At 36.1% G+C, this 23,346-nt stretch overlaps 1 protein-coding gene and 1 non-coding gene across 2 annotated transcripts; both read right to left on the bottom strand.

Annotated features, from left to right (window-relative positions):
* Positions 1–811: 811 nt before the first annotated feature.
* Positions 812–1,999, bottom strand: LOC131173172 (nucleobase-ascorbate transporter 4-like). The gene is made up of 3 exons (XM_058135100.1): positions 1,918–1,999; positions 1,508–1,668; positions 812–1,394 (listed from the first exon to the last, which is right to left on the bottom strand). The coding sequence occupies exons 1-3, from the start codon at positions 1,952–1,954 to the stop codon at positions 1,176–1,178; spliced, it is 417 nt and encodes a 138-aa protein (XP_057991083.1). The 5' UTR covers positions 1,955–1,999; the 3' UTR covers positions 812–1,175.
* Positions 2,000–5,374: 3,375 nt separating this feature from the next.
* On the bottom strand, positions 5,375–5,481 carry LOC131173657 (small nucleolar RNA R71). Its single transcript, XR_009143970.1, has one exon. It is a non-coding gene; the product is annotated as a small nucleolar RNA R71 (small nucleolar RNA).
* Between the last annotated feature and the right edge of the window lie 17,865 nt (positions 5,482–23,346).

Below are 23,346 nucleotides of genomic sequence, written 5' to 3' on the forward strand. Positions count from 1 at the left end.
CAGAGGATCACATGGCTATTGAATTGATTTCTTGTCTCAACATCTAGTAGAGACATTACAATTGTTATAGTCTTTTAAGATATCACATTTATGCCACAAAATTGATCAACAATTATCCCAAACCAACAGACACCTTCCCATGGAAAATATAAAAATAAAATCCATAAAAGAGAAGAAGACAGCCACATGGCAAATCAGCTCCTCATAGAAGGAGAAAAGTAAAACCAAAAACTCCACAGAATGCAAAAAATAAAAAATAAAATGTTAGAGAAGACATTGAATCTCTTATTTAATTATGGTAAGCTTCAAGTGCTCAGCCCTTAGGTTAAGAAGCATCTTATATTAGAAGTAATTTTTTAGTCTCTTATGGATAGAGGAATTGTTGAGTTTGTTGGAACTGAAGAGGAAAATAACTGCAGCATGATATGGGGAATGAAAGTGAATTGAAGTAACTTTGATAATTTAAGAGGCAGCTTCATACCAGCTCATGATATAAGTACTTTAATTCCCCATGCAGTATTGCATTTTTCTTCCGCTTCAGTTCCACCAAAAACTTGACAATTTACTTAACCATATTAGTATGGTAAAATATGTCTTCCATTATAGGATGCTTCTTGAAGTAAAGGGTATGCACTATGAGTCTTTGATAAAATAAAACAAAAGAGAAAGTAGCCTAAATTAAAGAGAAAAATAACATAAACTAAGAAGAAAACAATAGATATGACTTTTATTGGAAAATAACTTCAATTACATGAATATAATTCTCCAATAATGCTAAGATGCTATGTTCTTTCAAAAGAATAGACAAACAAATAAGAATGCATCATATTTTATCAGAAGGCCACACTTAAGAAATTAAGCAATTAGATATGCTCGTTGGTACGAGGGGAGAAGAATTAACCCCATCAATATCCTTCTTTTTTTTTTTTTTTTGCAGTGGATAGAAATTTCCGTAATAGCGCTTTTAAGATTCTTTCTACACACATATATCTATAATTATACTGTAATTACAAGATTAGCCAGTAGTCAGTATCCTGGCTTAAACTGCCCTATATAAATTTTCTTTCTTGTGTTCTGCATTTGATAAGACATTTAATTTGTTGCAAAGATGTAATAAATTGACAATATTCTATACTTTTACTCCTTTCTTTGCCTGGCGAGTGATTGCTTCAAAGTTAAAATGAAGGGAAGAACCTGTTAAGGTTGTAAGGCAGTGAATAGAACTCTTCACTCCTAACGTCTTGATCAAAATTTCTGAACTTGCTCCACCAGTGCCTACCGCTGTCTCGCCGGGTCGAGCTGTGCCTCAGACTGTGAGTGAGGTCCAAGAAGAATGCAACCATAATTGCCACTGTTGCCGGAGATGAGAAAATCAATTGCATTATGTTGTTGAACTGCAAGCAATAAAGAAAAGCAGAACTTCTTAAGAGGATGAACATGAATTTCTGTCATGTAAATGGATACAATTGCTATACCACAGAATTTGCAGCAATTCAAACGTGCATACCCAGGTGGCACCAGTGTGAACAGGGCCACGTCCAGATATTAAAAGATATTCATTGAAGTACTGTGGCACAGAGAGGCCCATGAAGAGAGAAAAGCCAAGGATAAACTTTGTCCTGAAGCTATTCAGGTTGCAGAACTGGAGAAATCCAAGACCAGCTGAACCTGCTCATGCCACAAGCATATCACAATAAAGTTAATTTAAATTGTTACCTTTCAAAGTGATTAATTAAACAGTTGGACAACAGAGCATGCCTGACCAGAATATGTTACGGTACTTAACTGAATTTTTTTTTTTTTCAGCAATAAGTTTCTCAACTAATCAACTTGTTCCTCAATTTAGTTATGGTGATACCACACTCAAAATAGAATGCAGCCACATTATTGACCAAGATTTAAGTAAGGGATGCTTACAAACATAAGCGAAGAGGACACAGTACAGAGCTGCCATAATTGGCAAGGGTATGGAAGCAAGAAGAGCCCCAAATTTTTCTGTTAGAGATGATTCATGACACCATTAGAGCAACCAATGATTGAACAGAATTATATACATTTTCCTAAGGTCCTAATCTCAATATTGTTTAAGAAGAAATGTAAAATAAAACCAAAAAGTACAATAGAGAATTATATACAAAAGTCTTTTGCTCCTGCGAGTGGCTTTGGAAGGCACCATCTTCTTCCTGGTGGGTTTAGCAGCAGGTGGCTGAGAACCTTGGTCAACCAACTGGCCATGCTTCTGTGCTTCATCTTCATCAGATGGAGATTGAAGGGCAGCAGCTAGGGACTGGTATGGATTTGACACGGTAGACTTAGATCTTTTTCTACCTTTCTTGGCTAGAGGTGCAGCAGCTGCAGATAGTTGAGATGGAGCACTCTCTTGGTGATCCTTTAGAGAGGCTTCCTTCTGCTGTGTAGAGGCAGCTGTGGGTTCCAGAAGTGGTTCACTCTGAGGTTCAACAACTGGCTCACTTTCGGGTTCTACAACTTTTTCACTACCATGCTCAATAGGGACATCAGTTGCAGGTCCAACTTCAGGTTCAACAACCTGTTCACTAGTATGTTCAACAGGGGCTTCAGCTGCAGGTTCAATTTCAGATTCAACCACTTGTTCACTTTCATGTGCCACAGCAGCCGGAGACTCACCAACCTTATTACCTTCACCCCTACCAGTACCATGAGCAGAGACTTGAGTAGCTGGAGATGAGGCATCATTTGCAGGTACATCAGTCTCAACTTTGGTTGGGAAACCAGTTTCCTTGGCCTGCTGAAGATCCACAATCAGTTTCTTCAATTCCTCATTTTTAGTAAGCAAGTGACTCACTTTGTAGTCAACCACATCCAGAAATTTTCTCAGAAGTTCAATGGACTGATGGGTTGTACTAAATTGCTCATTAATAGCAGTTTTTAGCCCTTGAAGCTCACTCATAAACTCATTTGTAGAATTTGAACTAACCTTAGCTGAGGAAGAACCACCTTTTTCAAACCGTTTCTTTCTTCCATCAGTATCAGAGTGAATTTTGATGCATAAATTTTGCATAGTCATTTAGGTCTAATTTTATAACCATTTTTATTTGATTATTAGTCATTTTTAGCTAATTTCATTAGTTAATTAGTTAGCTTTTCATAATTATCAATTTTGCATTAATTTGTAATTTTTACTTTGTTTTGTAGGAAAAATGGTGTTTTTGAAGGATTGAAGAGAATTTTGCCATTGAGGAGTGTCTTCTACAGCCAAAGATATCAAAAATAGGTTTTCAAGCTGAAATATGCATTGACCAAACTGTGCATAACTTGCCGCATAAGCTATGCAGATCTGCATAAGGAGAAAGATCATTGTTCCAGAACCAGCCGAAATGTGCATAAGGAGACTGCATAGCTTATGCACATTCTCGCCTCCCTTATGCACCTTCACGGAATTGTGCATAACCTATGCACCAAGTCATGCAGTTTCGCATAAGTGACTCGAGATCAGTAAAATCGCATAAGGGACTGCATAACTTATGCAGTCCACTTATGCAGTCCCATAAAGAGTTCATTAATGAGCTGGCAGGAGATTCCCTCAAATAATTCCTCCTAGAACATACCATTTTACGGCTCCATGTCAGAAAAATGTTATAAATAGTCTCATTATCCCATTTTAGAGGAGAGACAAGGGAGCAGAAAAGAAAAGGAGGGGCTGAGCAGAATTTGAGGAGTCACTTTCACCTTCCACACCATTTTCAACCAAGATTTGCAGATTTCTTTCTTTCCTTACATTTTTCTACATTTCTAGTGTTTAATTTCTTATTTCTTAGCCTAGATTAAAGCTTTATTTCCATTTAAACTCAATATATCTTGTAAGCATTATGGATAGTGAGTAGTTTACTTTTGATTCTGGAGTAAGGGTTGAAATATTTGAGATATTTTGTGGATTTTGATTGGGTAATCCATATTTTGTGGTCTTAATGAGTTTTATTCATTTCTTGTATGCTTAATGACATGCTTAGTGTAGGATCCCATTAAGTGATGTTCTTAATCCATGGTTGAAGCACCGTAAGGAGAAGGCCTTGTGATAGATAATCAAGAAATTGGACTTAATTAACTTAGACCTAGAAATAGGCTAAGGATTAAGAGGATTCACAGATTAATTAAAGAATTTAATGGGTCTTAATTAATTCTAACTCCACGAAAGTAGGATTAGTTTGATTAAGGCACTCTTTGTCTCACTCGAAAGGGAATTCAAAGGATTTAAGAATTAATCTCCTTAAAACCCATAAGTTTCATAAGATTGGATAACCAATTTAAAATCCCAAAATAGCTCGAATATGAAATCCCGAACTCCAGAATCGCCTTTTTACCATTGTTAATTTCTAATCGAATTTAATTACTTGCCATTTTGAATATTGCCATACCTGAACTTACTTATTTCAATTTGATGCAATTTTAGTTTAATGCAATACATTGTTGAATAGAATATTGATTTTGCACATATAGATTTCACGCTCCATTACCCATCAATTCATTACTTTAATTTCATAAATACTTCGATTTAGTCAACTTTTATATCAAAAATTCAATCATTAACACGACTCCTCGTGGGATCGATATCTTTTCTATACTACTTGTACGACCCGTGCACTTGCGGTAGTGACGCATCAAGTTTTTGGCGCCGTTGCCAGGGAGTTGTTTGTTTAAGATTGAATTCTTGATTATTTTAGTTGTTTATAGTTTTATTTTTGTTATCTTCTCATTTTGTGTTTGTTTGTTCTTTTTCAGGTACTTTTAATCTTTTATGAGAAGAGCTAGAAGCGCAAGTGACACATCCTTATTATTTAATCCTAAAATTGAGAAATTTTGTAAGGCCAACAAGAAAGAAACCAGAAAAAGGAAAGAAGCATTGAGAGAAACTGAATTAGAAGCAAACATGGCTGATGAGAGGATTAGAATTGGTGTTGGTAATGCTGGAAATGATCGAAACAACGAAAATGCAGCCCAAGGTGAAGAAGTTGTTAATGCTAATCTGCCTAGGGGAAGTATGATGGATCATGCTTTTCCACGTTTTGATGACTTGAGAGAGAGCATAGCAAGACCAAGGATTGATGCAAATAGTTACAAGATGGATTTTGGAGTTCTTCAAATGATTCAAAATTCTCAATTCGGAGATCATCCTTCTGAAAATCCACACACACATTTGAAGAAGTTTGCTATGATCTGTGACATGCAAAAACAACCTGGAGTGTCTGATGATGCAGCAAGATTGAAGCTATTCCCGTTCTCTTTAAAAGATAGAGCATTGGATTGGCTTGATTCTTTACCTCACAACTCCATCACAAATTGGGAGCAACTCACTGATGCATTTCTTGCACAATATTTTCCACCTGGAAAAACTCAAGAATTGAGGAATCAAATGACAGCTTTCAGACCAAGAGAAGATGAAACTCTTTATGAGTCATGGATGAGATGGAAAGAATTAGAGAGATTATGCCCACATCATGCCATTCTAAAATGGATGATAAATCAGAATTTTTACACAAATGTCACTCCTGCAATCAGAGGAATTATTGATGCTCAAACAGGAGGAGAATTTATTATAAAGCATGAAGATGAAGCTTATGAGCTATTGGAGAAAATTGCAAAGAATACTCATCTTTGGAGTAGTCCAAGAGGACCAGCTCAAACTCAAAAGAGGCAAGCTGCTGGAATGTATGATCTTGATCCATTCAACATGATTAATGCAAAATTTGATGCACTTACTAATGTTTTGGCTAAGAAGATGGAAGACTTGAGTATGTTGGTTAGTTCATCATCATCAGCTGGAAGTTCACAACAAGTGGCTTATGCAGAGGAAACTACCAGCTGTGGAGTAGATTATGGAGAACAAGCAGCATATGTTGGTAATTATGGAAACAAGCAAATGGGGAATCCTTACTCTCAAACTTACAATCCAAATTGGAGGAATCATCCCAACTTTTCATGGGGAAATCAGCAAAATCAAGTTCAAAATCAGAATTTTCAACCACATCAGCAACAAGGAGTTCCATATCAGCAAAATAGGCAACCACTGCCTAATTTTTAGCAGAAAAATATGAACCCTCCACCAAAACAGCAAGCAAGAACGAAATTCCACCATCAAGCTTTATTGCAAATGATTCTTGCTAACCAAAATAAGCATGATGAGGAGATGAGAGAGATGAAAGCAAGGCCGAACAGATGCAAACACATAATGTATCGCCGAAAACCAGATTGCACAACAAGCATCTTCCTCAAGTGCTAAATCTTTTGGAAAACTGCCAAGTCAACCAGAAAACCCAAGAGAGCAATGTCAAGCTATTACTTTAAGAAGTGGGAAAGTTATAAATGATGAGAAGAGTGAAAATGATGAGAAGAGAGAAAATGAGAAAAATACTGATGAGAGTGAAAAACAAGAGAGTGCAGAAAAATGTAAAGAGGAAATTGAAGAGAAGGAAGAGAAATATATACCTCCTGAACCCTACAAGCCACAACTTCCCTTTCCACAAAGATTTCACAAAGCCAAGCTTGATAGGCAATTTGGGAAGTTCTTAGAGGTTTTGAAGAAACTTTACATAAATGTGCCTTTTGTTGATGCTCTTTCACAAATGCCCTCTTATGCAAAATTCTTGAAAGAAATTCTCTCAAACAAGAGGAAACTTGAAGATGATGAAACTGTAGCTTTGACAGAAGAATGTAGTGCTATCCTCCAAAGGAAACTTCCTCCAAAGCTCAAGGATCCAGGGAGTTTTTCAATTCCATGCCACATAGGGGAATCATGTTCTACAAAAGCTTTATGTGATTTAGGGGCTAGTGTTAGCCTTATGCCCCTCTCCATTTATGAAAAGCTCAATATGGGAGATCTAAAGCCAACCCATATTTCTCTTCAGTTAGCTGACAGGTCAATTAAGTATCCTGAAGGGATTTTGGAGAATGTGCCTCTGAAGGTTGGGAAGTTCTACATACCTGTTGACTTTGTCATCTTGGACATGGAGGAAGATTTTAATATCCCAATCATCTTGGGAAGACCCTTTCTAGCTACAACAGGAGCATTGATTGATGTCAAGGGAGAAAAATTGACTCTTAGGGTTGGTGAAGAGCAATTGGTCTTCAATATTAATAACACTATGAAAAAGCATCATTCTGAAACTGATACTTGCTTGAGAGTTGATATCATTGATGAGCTGGTTGAAGAACACTTCAGAAAGAAATATCCAGAAGATCCACTTGAAAATTGTTTGGTTCATGGAGGAGGCATAGACTATGACAACCCTCATGTAGCTGCATATGCTCAACACTTAGAGGGAAGTCCACCATTCACTTCTGCTCCAGTTTTTCAACTCACACAAAAGGAAAAAGCAGAATCTAAGCAACCATCATTCAAGGAAGAAGATGCACCTAAGGTAGAACTTAAGCAACTTCCTTCTCAGCTCAGGTATGAATTTCTTGGCACTAATAACACTTATCCAGTAATTGTAAATGCAAACTTGAGTACCTTAGAGGCTGATAAGTTGTTAAGAGTGTTGAGACAATTTAGGAAAGTCTTAGGATACACCATAGATGACATTAAGGGAATAAGCCCACACTTTTGCATGCATAGAATCATTTTGGAAGAAAATTGTAAGCCATCTATTGAACATCAGAGGAGGTTGAACCCAAATATGAAAGAAGTTATTAAAAAGGAAATTTTGAAGTTGCTTGATGCAGGGATCATTTACCCTATCTCAGATAGTACTTGGGTGAGCCCAGTACATGTTGTCCCAAAAAAGGGTGGAATGACAGTGGTCAAAAATGAAAATAATGAATTAATTCCCACCAGAACAGTGACTAGTTGGCGAATGTGCATAGATTACAGAAAATTAAATGTTGCCACTAGAAAAGATCATTTTCCACTTCCCTTCATTGATCAGATGTTGGAAAGACTAGCTAGGCATTCTTACTTTTGCTATTTAGATGGATATTCAGGTTTTTTTCAAATCCCTATCCATCCAAATGATCAAGAGAAAACCACTTTTACTTGTCCATATGGAACCTTTGCTTATAGAAGGATGCCATTTGGGTTGTGTAATGCACCAGCCACTTTTCAAAGGTGTATGATGGCAATCTTCTCAGATTTCATTGAAGACATAATGGAGGTTTTTATGGACGATTTCTCTGTTTATGGATCTTCATTTGATATATGCTTGGCTAACCTTTCTAAAATTTTGCAGCGATGTGCAGATACTGACCTTGTGTTAAACTGGGAAAAGTGTCATTTCATGGTTCAGGAAGGGATAATGCTTGGACATTTGGTGTCTAACAGAGGAATAGAGGTTGATAAAGCCAAAGTCGAAGTGATAGAGAAGATGGCCCCTCCTACCAATGTCAAGGGAATTCGAAGTTTCCTAGGACACGCCGGGTTCTACAGACGCTTTATCAAGGATTTTTCCAAAATAGCTAAACCTTTGTCTAATTTGTTAAGTAATGATACACCATTTATATTTGACCAAGAGTGTTTGGATGCCTTTTGCAGGTTGAAGCAAGCTCTTATCACTGCACCAATCATGCAACCACCTGATTGGAGCCTACCTTTTGAAATTATGTGTGATGCTAGCAACTATGCAATTGGAGCTGTTCTTGGTCAAAGAAATGACAAAAAGGCTTATGCTATTTATTATGCTAGTAGAACACTGGATGAGGCTCAAACAAATTATGCAACAACTGAAAAGGAATTTTTAGCAATTGTCTTTGCATTGGAAAAATTCAGACCTTACATTATTGACTCAAAGGTGGTTATATTTTCAGATCATGCAGCCATCAGGTATTTGCTCCGTAAAAAGGAGGCTAAGCCTAGGCTCGTTAGGTGGATTCTGATGTTACAAGAGTTTGATTTGGAGATTAGAGATAAGAAGGGAGCTGAAAATGTAGTTGCTGATAATCTTAGTAGGTTGAAATTGGATGGTGAAGAATTGGATGAAATCCCTATTGATGAATTTTTCTTGGATGAACAACTTTTCTCTCTTGTTGCTAAACTACCTTGGTATGCAGACTTTGTGAATTATCTATCTTGTGGAGTTTTACCTCTAGGTATGACATGGCAACAAGAGAAAAAGTTTTTGCATGAGGTGAAGTTTTATAGATGGGACGATCCTTTACTCTTCAGGAGATGTTGTGATGGTTTAATAAGGAGGTGTATTCCTGAAGAGGAGACACAGAGTATTTTGCATCATTGCCATGCTTCAGATTATGGAGGACATTTTGGAATCTCTAAAACAGCTAGTAAAATTTTGCAAGCTGGTTTCTTTTGGCCAAATCTTTTTAAGGATGTGAGGAAATTTGTGCTGGATTGTGATAAATGTCAAAGGAGTGGAAATTTGTCAAAAAGATCAAATGCCCTAAATAATATTCTTGAAGTGGAATTATTTGATGTTTGGGGAATAGATTTTATGGGGCCATTCCCTCCTTCATATGGTAATAGATACATCTTAGTTGGAGTTGACTATGTGTCAAAGTGGGTGGAAGCTATTGCAACTCCAACTAATGATGCTAGAGTGGTAGTGAAATTCTTGAAGAAATTTGTCTTGAGCAGATTTGGAGCTCCTAGGGCTATAATTAGTGATGGGGGTTCCCATTTTTGTAATAAGCAATTTGAGAGCCTAATGAGGAAGTATGGTGTAGTGCACAAGATAGCTACACCATACCACCCTCAAACTTTAGGACAAGTTGAAATTTCTAACAGAGAGCTCAAGCATATTTTGGAGAAAATAAAGGAACAATTCTCGGAAAGATTGGTCTATCAAACTAGATGATGCTTTATGGGCATATAGGACTGCCTACAAAACCCCTATAGGAACTACTCCCTTTAGGTTGGTGTATGGTAAGTCTTGTCATTTACCTGTGGAGCTAGAACATAGAGCATATTAGGCCATTCAAACCTTGAATTTTGATCTTAAGCAAGCTAGTGAGAAAAGGTTGTTACAACTTAATGAGCTTGAGGAATTGAGGATGGATGCTTATGAAAGTGCCCGTATTTACAAAGAAAGAACTAAAGTTTGGCATGATAAGCATCTGAGAAAAAAGGAATTCAAAGAAGGTGATTTAGTTTTGTTGTTTAACTCAAGATTGAAATTGTTCCCCGGAAAACTCAAGTCAAGGTGGACTGGTCCATATAGAGTTTCTAAGGTTTTCCCTTATGGAGCAATTGAAATTTGGAGTGAAAAATCTGAGAATTTCAAGGTCAATGGGCATAGATTGAAACATTACATAACTGGAGACCCAATAATAGGAGCAAGCTGTTACAAGCTCTCCAATCCCTCACCTCTTTTCAGTGAAATTCATGAAGAGTCCAGCTAAGGACTATAAATTAGCCCTCTTGGGAGGCATCCCAAGTCCTTTTATTTTGCTTTTGCTAATTTACTCTCATTTTCATTGATTTAGTTTTTATCTTAAATCTCCCCAAATTCAATTTTTGACATTGTTAAATCTTGTCCCTTGTAGATGTAATTCCATGAAGAAAGGCTGGTGAACTGTTGGGGAAGTAATTCTTAACTTGAGAATTTTGTTCTTCAAAAGAACTGATTTGGTTTTTGCTGCATAACCTTTGCAGGAGCTGCAATCTGGTTTATGCAGAGGAAAAGTACATTCTGCAGCAAAAAGGGTGTCTGCAGCAAAAAGCTTGTGTTTTTGGTGAGGTTGGATGTGTAACTTTTTAATACTTGTGCTTATAATGTTAATATGGTGGTAAGTGAGTCATTTTTGCAGTTTTGAGCTTCTTTGGGTTATAGGATACAAGGTAGAAATGCTGCATTTTCTTGGCAAAACTTGGAGAGTTCATTTCTCATTTGTGGTTAGATGCAACTTCATGCAGATTTTATGGAGTTTTATGTGCTAAATGTTGATTTACAGAATTTGACTTAAAATGGCATAGTTCTCAAAGGTCTTTTATGTAGGATCCATTTTTACATGCTTGTGTGATGCTTTTTTGATACACTTTGTATATATTGATGTGTTTTTAGTGAAAATTTCTCATGGTTTATGCTTCATGGAATTATATTTCTTCATTTTAGGGTATTTTTCACACTTGCAAATCATGTTCCATTGCAATCTTAATTTTGTTGAATTGTGCATAAGCAACTGCACAGCTTATGCAATCCTGCATAACCACAATTCTTGCCATTTTCCACCTTTATTGCAAGTGCATAAGGAGAGTGCATAGCTTATGCAACTCTGCATAACCTCATTTTGTCAAATTTCATATCTGTCAAAACTTGCATAAGGTGAGTGCATGACTTATGCACATTTGCACAACTTCAAATTCTGCATTTTCTCTCTCTGAAACAGATAAGCAGCAGAGTGCATAACCTATGCACTTCTGCATGACCAGAAACTCCAAAAATTCAAACCTGCCAAGGGGTGCATAAGCAGAGTGCATAACCTATGCACTTCTGCATGACCAAAAACTCCAAAAATTCAAACTTGCCGAGGGGTGCATAAGCAGAGTGCATGACCTATGCACTTCTGCATGACCAGAAATCAGAAAATTTCAAAAGTTGCCGAGACCTACATAAGCAATGTGCATAGCTTATGCACTTCTGCATAACCAAAGATTCTGAATTTCAAAACCCACCGAAGAGTGCATAGCTTATGCACATCTGCATGACCACCAACCCAAGTTCCAAAAATTGCCGAAGAGTGCATGAGCAGAGTGCATGACCTATGCACTTCTGCATGACCCGATTTTCTGAAAAACCAATTTTGCCGAGAGGTGCATAAGGGGAGTGCATGACTTATGCACTCCCGCATGACTTCACTTCCCAATTTTCAAAAGTTGCCGAGACCTGCATAAGCAACGTGCATGGCCTATGCACTTCTGCAACATATTTTTCTGAACTTCAAAACAAGGCAACACTTGCATAAGCTGGTGCATAAGTCATGCACATGCACTTTCCCCTTATGCAGTCTTTCACAAAACCCATTTAAATCAAATTTTTTTCCTTTTTCTTTCCCACCTTCACCCCGATAAACCTGTTCACTGCCCTTCTTCTCTCACAATCCTCATTCCGGCATAACTCCTCCTCATGCCTTCTTCTCCATTTCGATTCTCACTACATTTGCCCTAATTCTCATTCTTCTTCGATTTTCTTCTTTCCCCATTATCTTTTCCATCTTCTTCATCAGCAATGGAGTCACCTCCCCACTCCCGTCCAGCTTCTCCTCTCGAAGTCTCTCCATTGTCATCGATACCCCCCACTTCCAATTCTCCTCCACAAGCGACACCCCCACCACCTCCCCCAACCACATACAAACGTAAAATCCCGACCAAAGCAGTGCGACCCAAGTCCACTCCCACTACTCTGTCCAAACGCAAAGACCCACCCACCCCATTGTCGGAACCGCCACCCAAAAAGCCAAAAGCTCCAGCCTCTACACCCTCTTCCAGCAAAAAGACAATTTCGGCAGCCTCACATGTATAAAAGCTACCCTGGCCTCTTCCTGATACAATTCAAAAGGCAGCTTTTAAGCGACTCAAGGATAGGAGGGTCCAACCCACTAGGTATATATCTGCCGATTCTCTACAATCCCTTGGTTTATTTGACAATGTAGTTGCATATCTTGATGGGATGGGTTGGATGGAATTTGTGCATAAACAGGAGATAGTTTATCCAACTCTAGTTTTGGAGTTTATTTCTTCATTCTCTGCTACCCTTAAATTGCATGATGTAGACCATAAACCAATTATGAAATTTAGATGCTTGGGGCAAAATAGAGAGCTGTCATTGGACCAATTTCATAGCATTTTTGGTTTTGCTATTGATGGGTTATTTAGAGTACCACATACTGGAGTAGAGGTAGCCAACAAGGGCATTTGGAATGCTGCCCAATTTTGGAGAATCATCACAAACCAACCTCAAACTTTCTCTGCTGGAAGATCAAAAACATCCCAAATACTTGACCCTGCACTTAGGTTTATTCATAGGCTGATTGCTAGCACAATATTGGGCAGAGGGACTAGTTCTGGTGCTGTAGGAAAATCTGAACTCTTTATGTTATGGTGTGCATTTCACAAAGTTAAGGTTTCTCCTGGTTATTTCTTTTGTGAGCATGTGCTGCATATTGCCACCAAATCCATAGGTGACATTGTTTTGGGTGGCCTCATCACTGTCATAGCCAAGCATTTTGGTTTTAATCCTACAGAGCACTCAATACCAGCACTTGTGGACACTTTATATTTTGATACTGCACACTTAACCAAAACAGGGTTCAATTTGTCATATTTTGATACTGCCCACCCTGCAGCAGAAACTGAGCCTATTGCACAACCAGAAACCCAACCTTTCACATCACCCCACAAAGACCCTACTACACCTACCCCACCCCCTCAGCCTGCTCAGGACACCCCAACAGCCTCTGTTCAGCCCATTCCTCCTACAGCTGAACCTACCTCATCCACAGCCCCTCCTGCATTCAACACTAAAGCCTTATTCACCTACCTTGACAGGCTTAGTGATGATATCTACTTTGTGGATAGGAAGCTTGACACTGGTCTTGATACACTCAAGGATCGTCATGATCACCTATTTGACCTTGTCATGGAAACCAGGGACAAGCAGAAAGAATTGAAGGAAATGGTGAAGCAACTCATGATCTTTTTGGGCATGCCACCCCCACCTCCATCACCTCCTCCAGCACCATCATTTCGACAAATTAGCAGACCACCACTTCTTAGCAACATCCTTGGACAAAGGCAAAACAATAGACATAGATTAGCTCTGCTTTACTTTTGTTCAATCTTGTAGGACCTTTTCTTTGTAAATATGTTCAAACATTTATAGTTTGTTTCAAATTATGTTTGTTTGTTTTGAATTAGTTTGTTTTAAATTGCTTTTTCTTGAAGTTTTATTGAATAGCTATTACATTAGTCTTCTTTAATTTTCATTGCACTTATTGCCCTTTTGTACATATTTGCCCATACTGTATATATTTCAATACTTCTCTGCTGGTTGTACATTTCCCTTGCCAATTCCCATGCAAAGACTTTTGTATACACTGCAGTTGTATTTCCCTTATGCAACTGTTTTGCATAACTCAGGCAACCCTTTCGCTACTTATGCAAAGATCGCATGTGTTGTATTCCTTATGCAACTGTCTGCATAGCCTATGCAACATATATTGCCTCTTATGCAAGACCGCACGCTTATGCACCTTACTTATGCACATGCTCGACAAAGACTTAACTCTGCATAACCTGTGCAGTTTCTTATGCATCCCTTTATCTTGAATTCTCATCTGCTACATACCAGGTAACTCTTTCTTTTTGCTCTTAATCTTTACAATTCCTGGTAATTACCATTTACTTTGACTTTTGATAACACATTGCATGAGACATTGAGGACAATGTCCAATTTTGAGTTTGGGGGTGCACATTCTGATTTTTGCTTAATTTTTGCTTCATTTTTCACATTTTGAGTATAGGAACATCTCATCCCATTTCATTTTCATATATTGTAAATATTTTACATATACATCCATACATACATATACATAACACATTTACACACACATTATACATCACTTAGAAATTGTACAAATTGCATACAAATAGACTCCCTCCATTTAGTTAATGCATTACTCATTTTAGGAATCATGCATCATGCATTAAAATCTTTTGCCAAATCCCTTGAGTATTGAAAAGTTGCCTATGAGAGTGATTTGACTTACCTTTAGTTGGGTTTGTGGATTGAAAGTTCCTAAGAGGTGCAAAGTTTTGAAGTGTTATCCCTTGCCTATATCTTCTTAGCCAAAAAGCCACCCAACTAGTCATTTGGAGATGGAAGTGTTTAGAGGGAGTTATTGGATATAAGGTAGTCAAATGATGTCTCACCAATCCTAGAACAAATTTTCTAAACCTTTCAAGGCGAAATACCAGCTTATACTTGAAAAGAGAAATGATTAGGCATTCTTTGATTTAAACCCTCTCATTTTAAACCTTTGGCCTTTTTCCTAATTAAAATTAACCCTTGCAAACCCCTTTGAACCTTTTTATTCCTAATTTTTCTTGAAACCCTTATTGCTACCTAGCCAATGAACCAAACACTCCAACCCTTTTTCATGAGAATAATATTGAATATTAGGTACACTTTCTAAAAATAATAGAAATAAAAATAAAAAAAGAAGAAGAAAAAATATACAATAAAAGGGAGAAGAAGTGCTTGTCATCTTGTAAAAGTGCTAGTATATGTGCTTTTCACTATTGCCATTCAAAATGAAAGAAATCCACCCAAAGTATTAAAAGAAATGAGTTTGGGGGTGGCAAATTTTAGGGACAATCATCAAAAGAAAATACAAAATGCAAGTTTAAAAAATCAAATGTCCCTCATTTTTATGTGTTTTGTAAACTATGCTAGCACTTGACAATTCTCATTGTGTATTTCTCTCCTCCACTTATATATATATATAAAAAAAAAGAAGAGAAAAAGAAAAAAAAATGTAATAAAATAAAAAGGTGTACCTTATGTTGTCAAAATTGAAAATATTCTCATGCTTTGAACCCTTTTTACCCATTTTTCTTCTTAGCCTCATTTTGAACCCCATGGCCCCATTACATCCCTAAAAAGACCTTTGATCTCTTGATAGTACTTGCTACATTAGTGGAGATGGGAGTAGGGAATTTGCCTATGGGATTGGAAAATTATTCATTCATTCATTCAATTCTATCATTCCATGTTGAGATACTTTGGTTATTGATTGTCCTAGAATTCCTTTTGAGCATGACTATCTCTTTTGATTTGTTGGTTTGGGGATTTTGAATGATAATTGACTTGATTGCTAAGCGGTGAAAGCTTGGATAAGCATTAAATTCTTTGCATTTTGAAGGATGGGTATATGGATTGTTGGTATGGCTAAAGGTGTGTTTAGTTACTTTAATAGGTAATTTTCATAGCTCTTTGGATAAGGCACCCCTAAAAATTTTTGCATTACATTTTAAAGTTTGCTTGAGGACAAGCAAAAGCTTGAGTTTGGGGGTATTTGATGCATACATTTTGCATAGTCATTTAGGTCTAATTTTATAACCATTTTTATTTGATTATTAGTCATTTTTAGCTAATTTCATTAGTTAATTAGTTAGTTTTTCATAATTATCAATTTTGCATTAATTTGTAATTTTTACTTTGTTTTGTAGGGAAAATGGTGTTTTTGAAGGACTGAAGAGAATTTTGCCATTGAGGAGTGTCTTCTACAGCCAAAGATGTCAAAAATAGGTTTTCAAGCTGAAATATGCATTGACCAAACTGTGCATAACTTGCCGCATAAGCTATGCAGATCTGCATAAGGAGAAAGATCACTGTTCCAGAACCAGCCGAAATGTGCATAAGGAGACTGCATAGCTTATGCACATTCTCGCCTCCCTTATGCACCTTCACGGAATTGTGCATAACCTATGCACCAAGTCATGCAGTTTCACATAAGTGACTCAGAATCAGCCGAAAACTGCATAAGGGACTGCATAACTTATGCAGTCCACTTATGCAGTCCCATAAAGAGTTCATTAATGAGCTGGCAGGAGATTCCCTCAAATAATTCCTCCTAGAACATACCATTTTAGGGCTCCATGTCAGAAAAATGCTATAAATAGTCTCATTATCCCATTTTAGAGGAGAGACAAGGAAGCAGAAAAGAAAAGGAGGGGCTGAGCAGAATTTGAGGAGTCACTTTCACCTTCCACACCATTTTCAACCAAGATTTGCAGATTTCTTTCTTTCCTTACATTTTTCTACATTTCTAGTGTTTAATTTCTTATTTCTTAGCCTAGATTAAAGCTTTATTTCCATTTAAACTCAATATATCTTGTAAGCATTATGGATAGTGAGTAGTTTACTTTTGATTCTGGAGTAAGGGTTGAAATATTTGAGATATTTTGTGGATTTTGATTGGGTAATCCATATTTTGTGGTCTTAATGAGTTTTATTCATTTCTTGTATGCTTAATGACATGCTTAGTGTAGGATCCCATTAAGTGATGTTCTTAATCCATGGTTGAAGCACCGAAAGGAGAAGGCCTTGTGATAGATAATCAAGAAATTGGACTTAATTAACTTAGACCTAGAAATAGGCTAAGGATTAAGAGGATTCACAGATTAATTAAAGAACTTAATGGGTCTTAATTAATTCTAACTCCACGAAAGTAGGATTAGTTTGATTAAGGCACTCTTTGTCTCACTCGAAAGGGAATTCAAAGGATTTAAGAATTAATCTCCTTAAAACCCATAAGTTTCATAAGATTGGATAACCAATTTAAAATCCCAAAATAGCTCGAATATGAAATCCCGAACTCCAGAATCGCCTTTTTACCATTGTTAATTTCTAATCGAATTTAATTACTTGCCATTTTGAATATTGCCATACCTGAACTTACTTATTTCAATTTGATGCAATTTTAGTTTAATGCAATACATTGTTGAATAGAATATTGATTTTGCACATATAGATTTCACGCTCCATTACCCATCAATTCATTACTTTAATTTCATAAATACTTCGATTTAGTCAACTTTTATATCAAAAATTCAATCATTAACACGACTCCTCGTGGGATCGATATCTTTTCTATACTACTTGTACGACCCGTGCACTTGCGGTAGGGACGCATCAAATTTCTCTAAGTACAATCAAATCTATCCTAGAACTTTCCTTAGAAACATTTATATTCAGCTCTTTAAACAAAGCAGTCAAGAGATGTGCATAAGGCAATTTTCCAATCCCATAAGCTTTACACATATTCTTGAAAATCAAATAAGCCAAATTCATCATTACTTTGTTAACAATGTGCCACATGATGCACATATCCAGGTAACTCAAATAGCTATAGCTGCCAGACTTAGGACAAAAAATGTAGTTCACCATACTGTGAATGAGTTTATGTTGAAAAGCTTTTGTGCTAGTGGACTTTTCATTTGTGACAGTGTTGGCAGGGAAGACTTCATTTTCAAACTCAGCCAAGTTAAAGCCTGGAACCCTAGCAACATCTCTATGAGTGAAGATTTTATTTCCATCATTAGGCAATTTCAAAGCTTTAGCAATCATCTCAACAGAAACAACATATGCACTATCATTCAAAACAACTTCAAATTTGTCTTCGTCATCAACTGTTCTTAGAGTTCTATAAAAGTCTTGAACCAGTCTAGGGTAATACGCATTTGTACACTCACAAACAGTCATCCATTCTTGAAACTCAAAAAGTTCTTTGAATTGAAAATTTACCTGACCAAAGTAATCCCATTTGATGAATTTACAATCAAGCAGCGCTTTATCAACAGAACCCGAAGATTGGGCAGCACCCTTTTTGCGTTGGGTATCAATCCCGCGCATTTTTCTCCTCTTTTTCTTTTCTGGTGCCGATACAGCGGGTTCGACAACCTTAGATGGGTCGGAGGATGCACTAGTTGATTCAGGTTCAGGTGAGTTCTTCTTTTCTTTCAATTTCTTCCGTAATGCGGCGACAGGGAGATGACGAAACAGCAGCAGCAGCAGGGGTTTTGCATTTAGTGCGAGCCATCGATGGGAAATGAAGACTAAAAAGAATGGTGAAATCTAAAAATGGCTTTTCGGTGCAGTGATGAATGAAGGAGAGATGAGAGAGATAAGCAGTCTGATGAAAATGGGTTAGATTTGCCAAAAAAAAAAAATATTTGGAAGTGTAATGCCTTAAGCCAATGCAGAGGAGAGAGGAAAAATGGGTGACGGTTTTCGTGTAGCAAAGGTTTAAGTTTCTTGAGTCCCGCGCTTTTCCATTCTAGTGTACTTTATCTGAACCTTTTTTTTTGTTATTTCAAATATGTCTATCTATCTTTATATGCACATATATATATTTCTATATGTCTGACACAGCACTGAGAATGTCATACCAAATGTGAATAGATAAGTGCAATGTTTGAAGTGCAGAGAGTTTCAAGCACAATCACTTTTTGGTTTGAAATTTGAACAGTACACTATATAGTAAACTGATTTTAGTCACGCAACATTAGCATACAACTTAGTAAACTAATATCCTGAGTACACAAACAAGTTAGCTAATGTTCTTTAGAGTTTTCTCAGCAAATTTATATCACAGCAAATTACTCACACATTGGATAAAATGCAAATATATTAAATTACTATGACTTAAATTTCAAGCAAGTGGTTCACTCATGCCAATTTCCCTTCTAATTTTACAAAAGGTTTCCTCATTAAGTGGTTTTGTAAAAATATCAGCAAGTTGATTTTCAGAGGCAACAAATTCTATTTTGATATTTCCATTTTGAACATGATCTCTAATGAAATGATGTCTGATCTCAATATGTTTTATTCTTGAATGTTGGACTGGATTTTTGATCAAGTTTATGGCACTTGTGTTATCACACCTAATTGGAACAAGATTATATTTTAAACCAAAATCTTCCAATTGTTGTTTCATCCATAAAATTTGAGCAACACAACTACCAGCAGCTATATATTATGCCTCAGCTGTAGATAAAGCTACTGAAGTTTGTTTCTTACTGTGCCAAGAAACTAGTGCAAGACCAAGAAATTGACAAGTACCTGAAGTGCTTTTTCTATCCAATCTACTTCCAGCAAAATCGGAATCACTATAACCAACAAGATTAAATGATTCACATTTTGGATACCATAAACCAATTGAGTATGTGCCAATGAGATATCTAAAGATCCTTTTAACTGCACTTAGATGGGATTCTTTTGGACATGATTGAAATCTTGCACACAAGCAAACACTAAAGTGTATGTCTTGTCTAGATGCAGTAAGGTACAAAAGAGAGCCAATCATACCTCTATAAAGCTTGGTATCTACTTCTTTACCTTTTTCATCGTTGTCCATTTTAATTGTTGAACTCATAGGAGTGCCTATGCTCTTCAAATCTCCCATTTTAAATTTCTTCAACATATCCTTGATATACTTTGATTGATTTATGAAGATGCCATCTTTCATTTGCTTAATTTGAAGTCCAAGGAAGAATGTGAGCTCACCCATCATGCTCATTTCAAATTCATTCTGCATAATCTTAGAAAATTTCTTGCAAAGAGATTCGTTAGTAGCACCAAAAATTATATCATCAACATAAATTTGCACAATGAGCACATCATTATGATGCTTCTTAACAAAAAGTGTTGTGTCCACTTTGCCTCTTTGGAAATCATTTTGTAAAAGGAATTTACTAAGCCTTTCATACCATGCTCTAGGAGCTTGTTTTAAACCATATAAAGTTTTAGTAAGTTTATAAACATGATTTGGATGCTCATGATTTTCAAAGGCTGGAGATTGTGCAACATACACTTCCTCATCAATATAACCATTTAAAAATGCACTCTTGACATCCATTTGATAAAGCATAAAGTCCTTGTAATATGCAAAGTCACACAACATTCTAATAGCTTCAATTCTAGCAACCGGAGCAAAGGTTTCATCAAAATCAATCCCTTATTTTTGGTTGTAGCCTTGAGCCACTAGTCTAGCTTTGTTTCTAACAACATTGCCTTTTTCATCCATTTTGTTTCTAAAAATCCATTTAGTATCAATAATTGAATGATCTTTTGGTTTAGGAACTAAATTCCAAACTTTATTTCTCTCAAATTGATTTAGTTCTTCTTGCATGGCAAGAATCCAACTTTCATCATTTTGAGCATCTTCAAAACATTTAGGTTCAATTTGTGAAACAAAAGCAACATTACCAAAATATCTTCTCAATTGTGCTCTAGTCATCATCCTCTGAGATGGATCATCAATAATGTCTTCTTGAGGATGATTTCTATGGAATCTCCATTCTTTAGGTAAATCTTCATGTTGGGGCTCATTCACTTGTAATTCTTCCAAATTCGACATTTCTTCATTGATTTGATCATTATTGGCATCATGGACATCTATTGCGGTATCTCCTTGAGTTTCTTTATCTTTGTCATCAATTTATTCCATTTCTTGACTTGATATTATATTTTCTTTTCCAAATACCTGCTCATTATTATCATCATAAACATTTTTCCTTCTAATAGAAGGGTTAGCCTCATCAAACAAAATATGAATAGTTTCCTCAATAACTAAGGTTCTTCTATTGAACACTCTATAGGCTTTACTCTTTGTTGAATATCCAATAAAGATTCCTTCATCAGATTTAACATCAAACTTCTTTAAGTTATCCTTCTTGTTATTTAAAATATAACACTTACAACCAAATGCCTTGAAATATGAGATATTTGGTTTTCTTCCTTTCCACAGCTCATAGGGGGTCTTTTTCAAAATTGGTCTAATCAAAATTCTATTCAACACATAGCAAGATGTATTAACAGCTTCAGCCCAAAAGTACTTTGGCAAATTATTTTCATTCAACATAGTTCTAGTCATTTCTTGCAAAGTCCTATTTTTCCTTTCTACTACCCCATTTTGTTGTGGTGTTCTAGGAGCTGAAAAATTATGATTGATTCCATATTTATCACAATATTTCTCAAATAAATGATTTTCAAATTCAGTTCCATGGTCGCTTCTTATAGATGTGATGCAAAAACCTTTTTCATTTTGAACCATTTTACTAAAAGAGGTGAATTTTTCAAAAGTCTCATCCTTGTGAGCAAGGAAGAATGTCCATGTATATCTTGAATAGTCATCAACAATAACTAAAACATATGACTTCCCACTAAGACTAGTAGGAGATACGGGTCCAAATAAATCAAGATGAAGCAATTCTAATGGCCTAGTGGTAGACACAATATTTTTAGATTTAAAAGATGCTCTAGTATACTTTCCTAGTGCACATGCTCTACATTGAAATTCATTTTCATAATGAATCTTAGGAAGACCATTAACAAGTTCTTTCTTAGACAATTTTGAGAGTGTATGCATCCTTGCATGACCCAGTCTTCTATGCCACAAATAACTAGAGTTATCAAAAGATACTAGACATGTACCATGATTAGTTTCAAAATTATTCATGTCAAGCAAGTAAACATTATTGGATCTATTGGCAATGAACAATGTGTCATTATCTATGTTATTGATTGTACATAGAGAAGAAGTAAACTTTACCTCAAAACCTTTATCACAAAGTTGGCTTACACTTAGCAAGTTGTATTTCAATCCTTCAACAAGCGACACATATTCAATACAATGTTTGGTTCCAATTGTGCCATTTCCAGTTATTTTTCCTTTTCCTTTATCTCCAAATTTTACATGTCCTCCATCTTCCATTGTGATTTTTGAAAACTTGTCCTTTTCACCGGTTATGTGCTTTGAACAACCATTATCTATATACCATTTTTTACTTTCCTTCATCCCTTTGAAACATACCTGAAATTTAATCATTGAGCTTTAGGTACCCAAGCAACTTTGGGTCCTTGGGGTTTAGTGACCTTAGGTAAGGTTCCCTTTGGCACCCATACCTTCTTTACCTTATGAAGATCCTTCCTAAGTGCACAAGAACTAATCATATGACCTCTTTTATTGCAATAATAACATTTGATATTGGGCAAGAAGGATGTAGATGCTTTAATGAAATGATTCTTATATTTACCATAGTTCATGAAACCATCAAAACCAATTCCATATTTTTCATTTGAAATTCTTTAGTTTCCAATAAGTACATCTAGAGTTTCTTTTCCTTTTGTAAATTTTGCCAAATCATTTGTCAAAGATACTATCTTAGCTTCAGAAACTTTATTTTTCTCAATGAGCATTTCACAAGTTTCTTTTGAGATTTTCAACTCTAAATCTAGTTCTTTAAACAAAGCAATTTGTCCTTTGTAAAATTCATTTTCTTTATACACATTGGACATGACAATATTTTGTGATCTCAATTATTCAATTTCTAAATTCATTTTAGTGCACTTTCTCTTGTAATTTCTATACTCATCATATACTTTAGCAAATGCAAGCTCAAGTTCTTCTACATTAGGAGATTCATAAGAGTTACCTCATTGTCACTTTCTTCTTCCTTTTGTGAACTCTCAAATTTCTCTTCAAATGCCATCATACAAAGGTGAGCAGTCTCCTTGTCACTTGATTCATCATTTGAAGATTCTTCACTGTTGCTCCATACTACTTTCATAGCTTTTTTGCTCCTATCTTCTTTTCCTTTCTTCTTTTTGAGTAATGGACATTTGGGCTTGATATGTCCAGGTTTGTGACACTCATAACATACAACTTCTTCTTTTGATTCCCTGAAATGTTTATCCTTGGGAGTATATTTTTTCAAGAATTTCTTGTATTTGCTTCCTCCCTTCTTGAAAGCTCTTTTGAATTTTCTTGTAAGCATAGCCATTTCATCATCATCATCACTTGAAGCACTTGAGTTGTCACTTGAGTCAGCTTTGAATGCAACTCCTTTCTTCTTATCTTCAT

The sequence above is a fragment of the Hevea brasiliensis genome, chromosome 14 (assembly GCF_030052815.1).
Source record: "Hevea brasiliensis isolate MT/VB/25A 57/8 chromosome 14, ASM3005281v1, whole genome shotgun sequence".
NCBI classification, from domain to species: Eukaryota; Viridiplantae; Streptophyta; class Magnoliopsida; order Malpighiales; family Euphorbiaceae; genus Hevea; species Hevea brasiliensis.